The 13,556-nt window shown below is 47.8% G+C and overlaps 2 protein-coding genes across 2 annotated transcripts in view; both read right to left on the minus strand.

The window, feature by feature from the left end:
* Positions 1-2,426, minus strand: part of LOC135997744 (lethal(3)malignant brain tumor-like protein 3) — a 42,500-nt gene extending 40,074 nt beyond the window's left edge. Inside the window, exon 1 of the mRNA XM_065650590.1 lies at positions 2,318-2,426. The gene's annotated coding sequence lies outside the window, so the exon portion shown is untranslated. The remainder of the gene's footprint in view (positions 1-2,317) is intronic.
* A 1,856-nt stretch (positions 2,427-4,282) lies between these two features.
* Positions 4,283-12,498, minus strand: SRSF4 (serine and arginine rich splicing factor 4). Its single transcript, XM_065650594.1, has 6 exons — positions 12,339-12,498; positions 9,654-9,796; positions 8,674-8,786; positions 6,727-6,941; positions 5,823-5,906; positions 4,283-5,651 (listed from the first exon to the last, which is right to left on the minus strand). Exons 1-6 carry the CDS (start codon positions 12,443-12,445, stop codon positions 4,904-4,906), a joined length of 1,410 nt encoding a protein of 469 aa, XP_065506666.1. The 5' UTR covers positions 12,446-12,498; the 3' UTR covers positions 4,283-4,903.
* Positions 12,499-13,556: the final 1,058 nt, after the last annotated feature.

The raw sequence follows: 13,556 nt of genomic DNA on the forward strand, positions 1-13,556 counted from the left end.
ATCGCGGAGACCAAGCATGAAGAAGCAATCAAAAAACCCAAACAACAACTCAACAAATGACGTGCAAAGAGAAAAGAAAGGGTCACATGAAGACATGGAGCAGCAGGAATGCAAGAAGAGCTGCCAGGTACTATTTAAAAAGCTGTTTTGATGCAGGTTGGAACACAGCACACCCTGCAAACCTTCCAAAACTCCATCTTCACCAACCCCACCACAAAGAGACAGAGGAGCCACACGACTTTGAGCAGCAGTGACTGTTTCCATGCCTGAGATCATCTCATGTGCCAAGGGGACCGTCCTGCTACAGCTACAGCATAAATCAGGTTATCGAAAGAAATCCTGTGTGGTTCATGAACACATCTTCTACCTCTGCTGAGATCTACCATGCTTCATTTAGCAGGATTCTATCAGAAATTAAAATAAACAAACAAACGAACCCACAAACAAACAAATATAAAACACAGGACATGAGCCACAAGATGCTAAACCTAATAATAGAACATCCCTTCCTGGGAGGTAAAGTATTTTGCCAATAAGTTGAGCCATCCTCTGGAAAGTCATCTGCCTGTCTAAAGGCCGATGCTCCTGCTACTGCATTAAAATGGCAGTAAATAAAGAACTGGTGGTAAAAAGTGCAAACAGCATGGCCAAGGCAAAGAAAACACAGCCTTGGGCTGCAAGAAGTCAGTGGGTCAGGAAGCCTCTGCGGAGCACGTTTGTAACCACTCGCCCCACTGCAACTTAATTATTATGGCAATAAAAACCACAAAGGCGAGAGAAATTAACTCCGGCCAAGAAAAATGGAACTGGCCCAGCACAATCTGCCCAGAAGTTGTACCCAGTTGTTATCGGCAGCTCAAATTCAGGCTCCATTTCCACCTCTGTGCTCGCAACATATCACCATTTATTTAACACACATTCAGCCATAATGGGATTATTTGCAACGTAAAGTGCAATCAATTTTAGGCCAAAACTAGAGCACAGAGGCCAAAAATGTCCTCTGTTTTAATTTCATCTGTAATTACTTTATAAGACTAAAATCCAGCAAATTACCCCGGGGACTCTTACTAATTAGTATGACATATCTTACACCACCAAGTAGAAATACTCACTGAGGAAAGGACTGTCCCCACCTTCCAAAATATATAATCTAAATAGATGGGACAAAGAAGAGGAGGGAAGCAATATACTGATGCTAACGAGACCACGTCAGACTGTTGTTAATTGTTGTGTGGTAAGAAATCTGCAGCCTCAAGTACCCGTTTTCTCTTCTTTTACTTCTACTTTATTATATAATAAGACACGAACCAGAGATGCCTTACGCAATTTAGCACAAGAGAGCTCTTTATCCCTTAATCCCAATTACAAACCAATGTGTGTATGGTTTTGTTCCTTTTTTAAACTTATCTGGGCAATATTTGAATACATTAGCGTAAATGTTTTCGTATTAAAAACCTAATGCAATTCCTTCTGGCACCAAGCGTCAATAAAACTGTCCTAATCCCTTTCTTCTGAACACCAAACATCATTAAGATTGTCCCATACCAATCTTTACCCCGAGCACTGATCAGTACTTTTAAAGTATTATATTTATCCCTCTGTTTATCTGGCACTGTCCTTCTGTTCATAAAATCTTGATATTAGTTTTAGTCTTTGAGTTTGCTGTCAGAAAGTTTGATGATGGTTTTTTCCCTCATGTAAAAAACTATTTTCAAACCAGTCTTTCTGTTCTTGGGTAAGTCTCAAAAATCTATTTCCAATGCAGTGTATTGATATATATTTTTTAAAAATATTTTTGAGTTTTCACGCTCCCAAGAAGTTCACGCCAGAGCTGGGACCAGGGCCGGATAACTCTGATTTTCTCCGCTACCACTTGTGGACTCACTAGAAACAGGCAAAGAAAACACCCCAGGAACTCTAAATATAATTTTCATCCGTAGCCCGTGAACAACTTAAGCTCGTCTTCTGCACACCTCCTCAGCTGAGCTTTACAGCGGACTTTCTCCTTTACAGTGCTTTAAAATGCACTTTCCCCACCCAACCGGGAGCTTTAACCCGGGGGGAGCCCTGAGGGGTTTCCCTCAGCGCCGAGAGGGGAGGAGACCCCCCGAGAGGGGCTCGTCCTCGCCGGGGGTCGAGCTGTGACGGGACGCGGGGCTGGCCCTCACCCCAGAGGCGCCATTTCCCCTCACAGACCCCGGGGCCGGGCCGGGCCGAGCGGAGCGGCCCAGCCGCCGCGGCCCCGTCGTCCCCGCCACAAGATGGCGGCCGGCGGCTTCCCGCGCTCCCGCCTGCCCCCCCAGCCGCCTCCACTCACCCCGGCCCGGCCGCCCGGTGCCTCTCTCGCCTACCGGGGCTTTTTCTCTTTAACTCCGGCAACAATTCGTGCCCCGGCGGTCCCGCGGGAGGGCGGAGCGCATGCGCGGCGGTTCCGCTCCCGGCCCCGGCTGAGGCGGCGCCGGGGGCAGGGCGGGGAGCCGGGGCCGGGAGCGGGACGGGACTGGGGCGCACTGGGGCAGGCTGGCACCGAGGCGGGCGTGGGCTGGGACGCGGCTGGCACCGGGACGGGGCTGGCACCGGGACGGGGCTGCCGTTTGGACAGGGAGGCACCGGGACAAGCAGGCACTGGCATGGGGCTGGCACTGCGACGGGGATCAGCTGGGACAGGGCTCCCGTCTGGCCACGGAGGCGCTGGAATTGGGATAAACTGCGGCCGGACCAGCAGCAGATGCGCGTCCCCAGTCACAGCCCCGCACCGGGCCCTGCTCTCCCGGGCCGGCCCGGGCACGTCTGTGGGGAACTGAGGCACATTCCCGGAGACGTGGGAAACGGACGCAAACCGGTCACGGCCGGCATCCCGCAGATGGCGGCCCTCGCCCGTGCTTAATGGGAGAGCGTTCCCTCTTCCCTGCATTTGTTAAACTTGTTTTTCTTCTCATTATTTTCCTTTGTATTTGAATATTGAAACAATAAAAGAAGTGGTGGTAAGATTATTTTAATGATGCTTTGGGTCTGTTGTTTCTTTTTCTCCGTGGTGAGGAAGGAGCACAAGCAGGCCCCAAGCTGTGACAACTTAAATGGAATGGGATTTCAGGAGAATGATAAATGAGATTCGAAATGGCTCATTTGAAACACACATCATAATATTCTTCATCCCTCAAGTGAGGCACATAAAATACCCATCTTTAAAATCGGTCGGAAAGCAAACACATTTCTCACCTTGTCTGTACCAGCAGGCTCCTGGTCCTGCGGGTGTTTCCGGACGGTGTTCAAGCGCTCGCTGGGTCCAGGTTTACGGGAGCCAAGAGTTGGCAAGTAACTAAACTCTCCATGCTTATTTAGACTTGTATTTTGGTTTTAATTGCAATAATTGAGAGGTACCTATTTCAGGGCTTCTCACACTCTATGCCAGACAGATTTCTGCTTCCCTTCCTTAGACTTAGCCTAGACTTTATCACTTGCAGATTTTCTTAAAGGCATTTTTCAGCTAATTATGCCCTATTAGCAAACATCTTGCCTAGCCTGGTTTGTTTCTATACTAAGATTAAGCAGCAAAAGGGATTAGAAGTGTTATTATGTAAGCCTAAGATGTTAAAGCACTAAGTATATAGAGCTGCAAAAGGCTTTTCCTTCTAAAGAAATATCACTTCTGCAGAGCTTTCTCATACTGCTGTAGCAATGCAACATTCGATAAAATCTGAGCCACTCACCAAGCCCTGACCCCTCTTAAACTCTACAGAAAGATTCTGTGTTGAAAGCAACTCTTATGATCTATCACCCTTTCATCTCTTTCATATGGCAGTACGAGTTTCTAATGATCAAATCATACAGAATCACTTGCACCTGTGAAGTTAACATCTAGCTGTAAGAACTGCTGTCATTAAGTATTGTTAGCAGTGTGAAATTTGCTAAAGAAAAGTTTTTGATAAGGCCATAAAACCTTTTTTTTTCTTCCCCCCCTCCCCCGACTAAATAGAAACCTCACAAAATATGTTTTGCCTATTATTATTTTGCCATTGCTGGCAGGCAGAGCAGGGTGCTGGGACGTCACTTCTTTATTCAAAACCACTCGTGCAACAGAAGAGCTTGTGGAAAGATTTGTTGGAGCAATTTGCTAATGGCCCAAATCTAAAATTGGGATATTATTCAGGAATATCTACAAAATTCCTGCCAGAATTTGCTGTCCCTCCTCCCCACATCCCCAACTGATGTAAACCAGTGACAGTCACAACACGACGTCATGTAACCACCACCAAATGTCGTCAAGCAAAAATAGTCTTTATTCCAATTTCATGGAAACAGGAGTCACTGTACTTTGCAAGACAGGGAAAAATAAAATAAAAAATTTTAATATAAAACAAGGATATTGTCACAATACCAGAATATGGAACTATACTTCTTTTCCCCATGGATTACTGCAAGTACCTATTTTTTTTTTCCTTTTGACTGTACTATTCACAACTTTCTAAGTCCAAAACCAAAAGTAGTATGAAACTTAAGACTTAGCACTTCCACTAAATGTTGTACATCAAGGGGCATCAATTCAAGGGCAAAGACTGTTGAAGCCATCGTATCTACCTCACCGTCCTTCCTGCAATCCCATAAACCCACTGAGGTGCAGTGCTCCCTCTCTGCAAGGCTTTTCCTGGCAAACAGGGCAATTTTGGTGCTCTAGGAAGAGCGATATTTAAAGAGAACCTTTCTGTCAGACAGAAAATGAGCTGAACAGCCTTGCGCCAGCGAGCACAGCAGGGAGGAAGCACCGCAGTTCATGACAGACATACCGTCAGAGTTGTTCAAAATATACAGCATCGACGTGGTTTCTACTTCAGTCACTTGTGCTACAACTACTGAACATGTACAAAAGACTTTTCTGACTGTTCCAGGTGTGGTTGCAGCAAGATTAGGATCTGGAGCGAGACCTTGACCGTGATCGGGAGTGTGACCTAGAGGCAGACCTAGATCTAGACTTGGACCGGGATCTAGGCTTTGAAATAGATTTAGACCTGGAACGAGAATCTGATTTGACACGTGGTTTTGACTTGGAAATGGACCTAGACCTGGAACGAGAGACCCGGCGTGCGGCTCCATCCTCACCCTCACCTTTTGCCTCTTTTTTGTCAGAATCTGGTTTTAGACACTCCTTTTCCTTGGAGGCTGACCTGGACCGCTCGTGGCTGTCCTTCCTTTTCTTCTTGCTACTTGGTTTGCCATCTCGCTTGCTGCGCCTCTTGCTTTTCTCGCTCTTGCTGCGGCTCCTGCTTCTACTTCTGCTCTCATCCCTGCTCCTCTTCCTACTTTTCCTTTTATCCTTACTGGTGCTCCTGCTCCTACTCTCATCCCTGCTCCTGCTCCTCGCCTTGCTAATGCTCTTCTCCTTGCTCCTACTCCTCATGCTCTCCCTCGTCTCTCCCCTGTCCTTACTCCTGCTCCTACTCTTCTCCTTGCTGCGACTCCTGCTCTCTGCTTTCTCATCGCTGTTATGAAGAGCACCCTCAGATTTATCTTTACATTTGTTTCGGGATTTCTCTGCACTCCTGCTGCGGCTCCTACTTTTATCCTCTTTACTTGGAGTCCTGCTTTTCTCTTTTTGGCCTCTGCTACGGCTCTTGCTTCGACTACGGCTCTTGCTTCTGGAACGGGACACAGACCTGAAAGCAAAAAGGCAGGAGATGGCTCCACTTTAGCGTGGCTTGGATTTGACTAGCTCTTAAATACCGCGCATAATATGGTAGGGAAAAAACAGTGTTCCTACTGCAAATTTAGGATGCTGCTTCTCATTTAAGTGGGTAGCCCCCACTTCTTCCGCCATAAAGACATACCTGGATCTTGATCTACTCTTGGAGCGACTACTACTGGCGCTGCGGCTCCTGCTCTTATGAGAATGTCTGCTGCGAGAGCGAGACCTGGAACAAAAGCAACCAGCTTCACGTTAGCACGTGCCCACGGAGAGCTTGTGACCCGCTGTGGGTAAAACCCCGCAGTATTAAAGCACCTTTCGCACAGCTGAATGGTGAGAGCGTTACGCAATGAAGTTACAAACTTGGAGTACCCTTCTCCCCACTGCTCATCCCCTGCTGACAGGTCTGGAAGTGAGCAGGGTTGCTAATCTGGGAGAAGATACGCACCCTTATTTGAGATAAGGAAGCAAAAATCTCTTTCAAGTCAGAGTTTGGATACAGCAAGAGGCTGGGATAGAGCTTTGACTGCAGGCTTGGGTTTCATTTTCATGAACAGCAGGAGTTTGCCTGAGTTCTCTCATGACAAGTTCTACCCCAGAATGGAAAGGAGAAAATAACTTAGTGTTGTGTGCTGAAGCAGCTCTCGATCCTATAATGAAGGCAGCAAATCTCTAAGAAACAGGGAACGGGTGAGGGTTTCCAAGCTGAGAAAGAACTGTTAGTCCTGGTGCTTACAGCAGAACACAATGTTCAGAGCCAAAGCATTAAAAGCACCTTCTGTTTCATTCTGCAGGCTCAGCCGCACCTGCCAGGCAGCCTCCTCCTGCAAGACCGCGAGGGCCGCGGACCTGCCGCGCTGGGGACGAGAGCAGCACGGCGTCGGGTGTTCACCCATCACCCTCTGAACAGAGGCCTCATTTCCCTCGGTTACTTCCCGGCAACTCATAAATCTTCAAGAACTAGATTTATTGAGGACTCTGAACTCTTCCAATATTTATGTAATTGCAGCTAGATTCAGTCGGAGCTACTTCAGAAAGAGACGTACCTCGAATGGCTTCGGCTTCTGGAGTACGAGCGGCGCCGTCTCGATCCAGGTCTGTCTTCCACTAATCTAATCTTTCTGCCATTTACTTCTGTCCCGTCCAGCTTTTCAAGGGCTCTTTTCATGTCAGAATAGGATTTGAACTCAATCACACCTTCATTTTTCCTTCCTTTGTGTGCATCTGCATATGTCACTTCCCCTGCCTGACGCATATAATCCTGGAGGAAGAGGACAGAACAACCATCGCCTCGAATCCAGAGCCAGGCTTCCATTTCTGCAACGACGCTCGCTTAAACCTCTTCTGTTCACACGGATGTCAGCGAGGGTTTTAACCATCAAACAGCATTTTCAGTGCTAAAGCCAAATAACACACTAGGATTTCACAGAGTCTGTGTGATTAGAATCAAGGTGGTGTTGATAGTTTGGAACTAAATTATAATTTAAGGTCTCCGGTCTCGAGTCTAACAGCAAATACGCTCTGGACTATAAGTTTAAAATTAAAGAAGCCATTAAAGAAATAAAGTGCTTGCTCTCTAAATCACGTTTTCAACGGTTACTTGAGAAAGGTGATAAACTTAAAGGTTGAATATGAAGAGAAGACTACAGGCAAGCAGGCGTCCCTTCACCCTCCACCTCAGCACCAGATCCCGTTCTGCTGGAAGAAACCCCGTCACCACTAAAAGCTGAACTCATTCCCCCACTCCATGCTTCCTGGCTGCTCCGTTTCAATCCCTGAACACCTCTGTTTATCAGGGGGGTTGCTCTGCCCTGCCTGGAGCAAACCGTCCGATGGGGCCACGTTTCAGCCACCACGGAGTTTGGCTGCAGTGGAAACGGGCACAGAACTTCGGTTCAGACCCTTTTCAACCCAGCTACTCTCACCTTAAGTTGATTGAAATGAAAGCTATTAAAAAGAAAAGCAATGCATCCAGTAGAGGATTAATCATGCCATGCTCTACTTAAAATTTTTAATACCAGAAGCAAAGAGAAGCTATTGCTGGTGTGAAGCATTAACAACAAAAGGCATTTGAAGAATCTCGGTACGTACCTGAACTAGTGTTATATATTCAATTACAGACCAGTTTCTACTACGTCAAAGTTTGTTTAGACCAAATTTTACACATCCTTAAAAGAGAACCATAAAAGAAAATGTTCTTGTAACAAGTGTTTTTAACCATTGCTGCTAAGTTTGATAAGGAAACACTATATTTTGGGACCTACTATTGAAATTCTGCTCCCTTTCCTGCCCGCCCCCATCCATGATGCAGATAATCACAAATCAACACTTCACCTCCAGCGTACTCGGAGGTGCTGTGGGCTACACAGATTTACCCAAGGCTTCCTTTGCCGAGAATCACTTTCCACTCCTTCAGGCTTTGAGAAAATAGTCGCTTTTAGCAGAGGTTTTGCATGATTGCTCATTCTGGAAGCATCCTTGCCCTGAAAAACTCTCTTTAAAACAGCTTTACATGATGTGGAAATTCTTAAGAGAGGCTGTGCAAGAACGATGCAATTGTTTCCAAATAGCTCTAACACTTTACAAGTTGATGAATAAAATCCAAAACGACAAGGGTAAACTCCTCCATCTCTAGTGAATCCTACCGCTGGCATGATTAAAGTCTGTTTTGACAGGGCTTAAAGATAAAACACAGTCTGTACGTGATGGTGGTTTGTGTCAAGGCAAAAAAGTTATTCCAGTGCCCAGTGACACCAAGTCTGCACATGCAACTCCCAACGTTGCATTAATTATTTGCTATATGCAAACACACTTCTGCAGTGACTTAATGTGTGTATTACTTCCCAAATCGTATGCATACGCGCTCAAAGACTTATTAACAAGTTGGAGTCAAGAACACAGGTGGACACCAGTTTTCCTTGTTGAAAAATAAGCTATTTTTTTTACCCTTTGTGCTCTTTAATAGAGAGAGGGTAAAGAAAGGGGCCTCATACCTTAAGATCTTGCCAACTGCAGCGGCTTGACAGATTTTCCACAATCAATCTGTATTCTGTACGGGTCGGAGGACCGTACTTATCTCTTCCGCTTCTTCTATAACCATATCCACCTTTAGGAGGTGACAAGCAGACAGCAGGACTTCAACCAGGGAAATGGAGCGCTCGCTTGACAGCCCCCACCCCAACTGTTCTGCCCCGTATCTTCGCAAAGACATGACAAATAAACCCACCCGCTAGTCTAAGCCCCATCCCCCTTGTAGAAAATGTTACAACGATTAAAAAAAAAAAAATTACTCAAGCACATAATTAGAACAACGCACATAATTATAATTATATTACGATTAACATGCAATTAAAGTTATCTTTAAAACGATTCAAAAGAAGAAATCAAATTAAGCCATTTTACTAATGTTACTTACATTGCTCAAAGGCTTTCTGAATATCTGACCTGAACAAAGCTTTTCAGGCACCTATTTCAGATTAATCTCATCTGTCTCTAACCCTTGGGGTCCTCACCACCCAGGTCTAATGGGAAAAGGTTGCGGTCGTCACATGGCTTCCTTTTATTTTTTGGTCAGCCAAGGGCCACAAAGGTCAAAGAGCCACTCATGGAAAGGTAACCCAGGGTCAGCAAATGGGACGGGCAGTCATCTTAGCCTCAAAGGACTCTTTCAATTAAAACATTGAGGTCTTTGTTAAGTCTATGTTAAACATCACAGAGCAAATAAACCATTTAAAATAGTTAAACAAAATTATAATAATAATAAATGGTACAAGAAATCATGTTTATTAATTTATCAACTAAAATAGTTTAATACAAAGTTAAGAAATATTCAGATCAACAGTTACATTTACAGTTACAGAACACTATTCACAACTTCATATCATTTTCTTTTAAAATTACTTAAAAAAAAAAAAAGAGCAAAACATGTTTTATTTAAAATAAGTCAGGGATACAAATGCGTGTTAGTGCTTACTGCGTCCAGAACCGTACGTGCTGTCGCGGCGGGGGCCTCGGGCGTGCTCCACAATCACTCGCTCCCCACAAAGATCCTTCCCGTTCAGCTCGTAAACAGCATCATCTGCGTCCCGCAGATCGTCAAACTCCACAAAGCCGTACCTGGAGAGAGGGGGAGAGAAAGAAGCGCAAGGATAAACCTCTGATAGAAAGCTGCTGGCCTCCTCTTTTGGTCCATTTTTAAGCTTTCTTGGTAGTTCCCCCAACCACGGCTCCAGCTTTGCCCGTAATGGTATCTGAATTAACAAAATATCTCAGAATGACTCCAAACACCGCAAATAAAGTTGCTGCTTTCTCATCCAAGTGCTGTCATTTCAAGGAAGGAACAAGCGCGATTTATTTGTAACAACTGAAACAATCATAGTCATTATAAAACCGTTCAAATTGGAGCTTTCTTCCCTTTGATACCAAAAATAGAGCGAGCAAGCGCAAACATTTCAACGAGATCTTGCCCTGAAAGCAACTACTTGCAAGGTGAAGTGCCTGGTACGTGCCAGCCCTTTAAAGACAATAAACGCACAGACTCTTGAAGCTAGAATAATGGAGGAATATCTGAATCCGATGAAGTTTTTTATTTTCCCATCCCTCTCTCAGGTAAACATCACTTCAAGCCTTTGAATTGCAAGCTTAAACTACAATTAGCAGCAAGCGAGGCCCTTTTAGGACTCTGCTGTATCTCGTTGTGGTTTCATCCTCTTGTCCAAGCTTTTCAGCTTAACTACTAAAACACCAAACAGCTAATCCCGCCGTCTGAGCATCCAAAATAGCCTGCAGATTTCCAGAAGAAACTGAAAGAATCCCTCAAGTCAAACACCACGCGGTAATTTTCAATTGCTTGCTAAGCGCTGCTAAAAATAAGCCGTGGAGAAAGGATCAGAGGGCAAACAAAGCGAACCGCAGAGCACCCCGGCAAAAGGGCAGCGCCAGAGCAGAGAGACACACAAAATCTGATAGATTAAGTAAACTTTTTGTCAAACCGGAATTTAACTATAAACCAACAGCAGCCTGTTGGAAGAAGTTCAGAATATAAAAGTGAAAAAGGAATTAAATTGAGTTAATCCCAGAACTACAGACTGAGCTCTAACACACAGCTGAAGCAACCCGCCACAGAAGCGGCAAACACGAGGTGAATGACAACTCAATCACATTAAACTTCCTTTATCTGCAACTTTTCACTCTGTCTCCTGCAAAGGGAAGTTACAAAAGTAACTGGAATAAAGTGTATGACACACAGAGCACCTGAATTTTAGATACCGCAGCCTGCGCCCTCCTCCCCTGTGTCCATTACGTTCATACTTAAAATGCCGTAAATCCGGGCAGCTCAAACACACCCACAGCACCTCCCTGCAGACGATTTCTAAATGCCGAGCTGGTTTTGCAGGGCTGGTCCTTGGTAGATATTTTTCAATAAAAGCAAGACGACAAGTCCGTTAGCCACACCAGCTGCTTAACTTGGTCGTTCTACATCTGCTCTGAAAAAGTTGAGGGGCTTTTTTCCCAGCACCTGTCTATGAAATAGAAATATTTGATTTGGAAACTCTAAATAAAACAGGAAAACTAACTAGCCTGCAAAAACAAGTTCAAAGATAAGCAGTGGGACTGGGGAACAGAGCGCTTGATATTTCAGTTATGGGCAATCTGAAGTTGGGTGGGTTAAAACACTGACACGTGCACACTTGTTTGTTTTAATAATGGGTTTTATTAATCTTATCAACTTGCTATATGTCCATCTACCAGTACAACCAGTGTTAAAACTTACTAAGTCTTTTTTTTTTTTTTTTATGCTCAAGAACTAACTTTTACAAGAAATTCCTCTTCTCCACTTCTAAAGTGAAATTAATAATTAGCTCTGCTGGCTAACAATAATAAAATCCATATTCCACTCAGCCTTCCTAAGCAAGACTTCAAGTTGGGTTTCTTGTAAAAAGTAAAGATGCCAACATGCATGAGGCTTCAAGTGTTGGGGGGAAAAAAAAAAGACACCAGAAAAAAAGCAATTTATTTTCTCTTGGAAAATCTACACTTGAATGTCTTGAGCAGGATCCAAACCCTCCAGCTGCTGGGACACACACGTGGGCCAGGGCTCCAGTGGGGCCTGGGGGGGCAGACACCCCCTCAGCTGCCACCCCTGTGCCCCCACCCGGGGGCTCCGAGGACAGGCCGGGAACAGCCCCGCTGCTGCCACAGTGCCTGGAAATAGGGGGGGTCTGACCCCCAACAGGGTTTGGGGGTGCTGCCCTGGCTCAGCCTTGGGTGCCCGCCCCGGGCGGGGAAGGGGCCTGGGCACACAAGGGAACCCCCCAGGGGACACCCGCTCCCCACGGATGGGGGAGGCAGAAACCCGGCCTCCTGATCCCCCCCAGCACCCCAATGACTGAAGCAGGCACCCCGCCGTTGCCACGGGAACCCAGGCGTCCGGCCCCCCCCGGCACAGAGGCCCAGGCTCCCGCCCCGCCGTTGCCATGGGAACCCAGGCGTCCTCCCGCCCCCTGCCTCCCCACCGCCGCACGGCCCCGGGCACCCCGTCCCTGGCGCCGAAAGAGACTCAGGTGCCCGGGGAGGGCCCGCCCGCCCCCGCGGGACGCCCAGCCGGCCCGCCCGCCCGTCCCCGCCGCCGCCCGGGTTCGGGCCGGGCCGCGCTCACCCGTTCTTGAGGTCCACCTCCAGGATCTTGCCGTAGCCCTTGAAGAACCGCTCCACGTCCCGCTCCCGCGCCTGGTAGCTGAGGCGGCCGATGTAGACCCGCGGCATCGCGCCCGGCGGCGCCGGACGGGCCCGGGACGGACCCGCGGGGCGGGGCGGCGGGCAGCGCGCGGCGCGCGGCGGCTGACGTCACGGCGCCGCGCGGGGCGGGGAGGGGGCGGTAAGCGGGGAGTACGTCAGGGAAGGCCGCGCCCCGTCCCTGGAATCGCGGCTCTTAAAGGGGCGACGGCGCCGTGTGGAAGCCGCGCGGTGGCAGCGCGCTGGTGGGCCCCACCGCCCGTGTGGGTGGGGGTCAGCCTTCCTCGTATGGAGACAACGCATCGTCTCCCCCTTCCCCCATACGCAGGGCACTTATGGGGGTCCCCATATGCCAGGGTATGGGTGGGGTCCGCCTTCCCTATGGGTCAGGGGGCTTATGGGGTCCCCCCTCCCCATATAGCAGGTGGTTTGGGGGTCTCCCTTCCCCTGGGTCGGGGGGCTGGTGGGGATCCCCCTTCTCCATGGACGCGGTGATGGTGGGGTTCTCCTACCCACGGGTCAGGGGGCTTGCGGTGTCTCCCCACATGGCTGGTGCTGCGAGGGTCCCCCATGTGCCACAGTACTTATGGGGTCCCGTATACGGCAGGGGTCTGTGGGGTGCCCCCCCCCATATGCCGGATACTGATGGACCCCTCCCAAATGCAGGCAGGGGTGGGGGTCCCATCCCCACAGCCCGGGGTGCGCAGGGCTTCCCTCCATGGTGCCCCCCATCCCTGGGACACCCCCATCCCTGGCCACACTCGGCCATTCTTCATTCCCACCGATGAGCAACAACGCCCCTCTTGCAGATCCCAAAATACCATTTTTGGGATTTATTTTTATCGTTTCAGTCGACGCATCAGATGTGCCTAAATCACACCAAACCCCAGCAGAGCCTCTCAGGAACATTTCAGCATCAGCAGCCACCACCCCCCTAAACCCCCCCGCCATGACCAAAAATTAATATGTGCAACACCAGCAGCTGGTTTTCTAACCACGATCCTGCGCATTTGACAAGTAGAGTTAAATCTAATTATTTATTCCTTCGTGCTCTGGTGTAGGAGTAAGCGCTTGGGAACATTTTGTGAAAGTAAGAGAGTTCTCTAAAGCTTGTTAGGTTTTATTACCGAATCAAATAAAC

The sequence above is a fragment of the Caloenas nicobarica genome, chromosome 23 (assembly GCF_036013445.1).
Source record: "Caloenas nicobarica isolate bCalNic1 chromosome 23, bCalNic1.hap1, whole genome shotgun sequence".
Classification (NCBI taxonomy): Eukaryota; Metazoa; Chordata; class Aves; order Columbiformes; family Columbidae; genus Caloenas; species Caloenas nicobarica.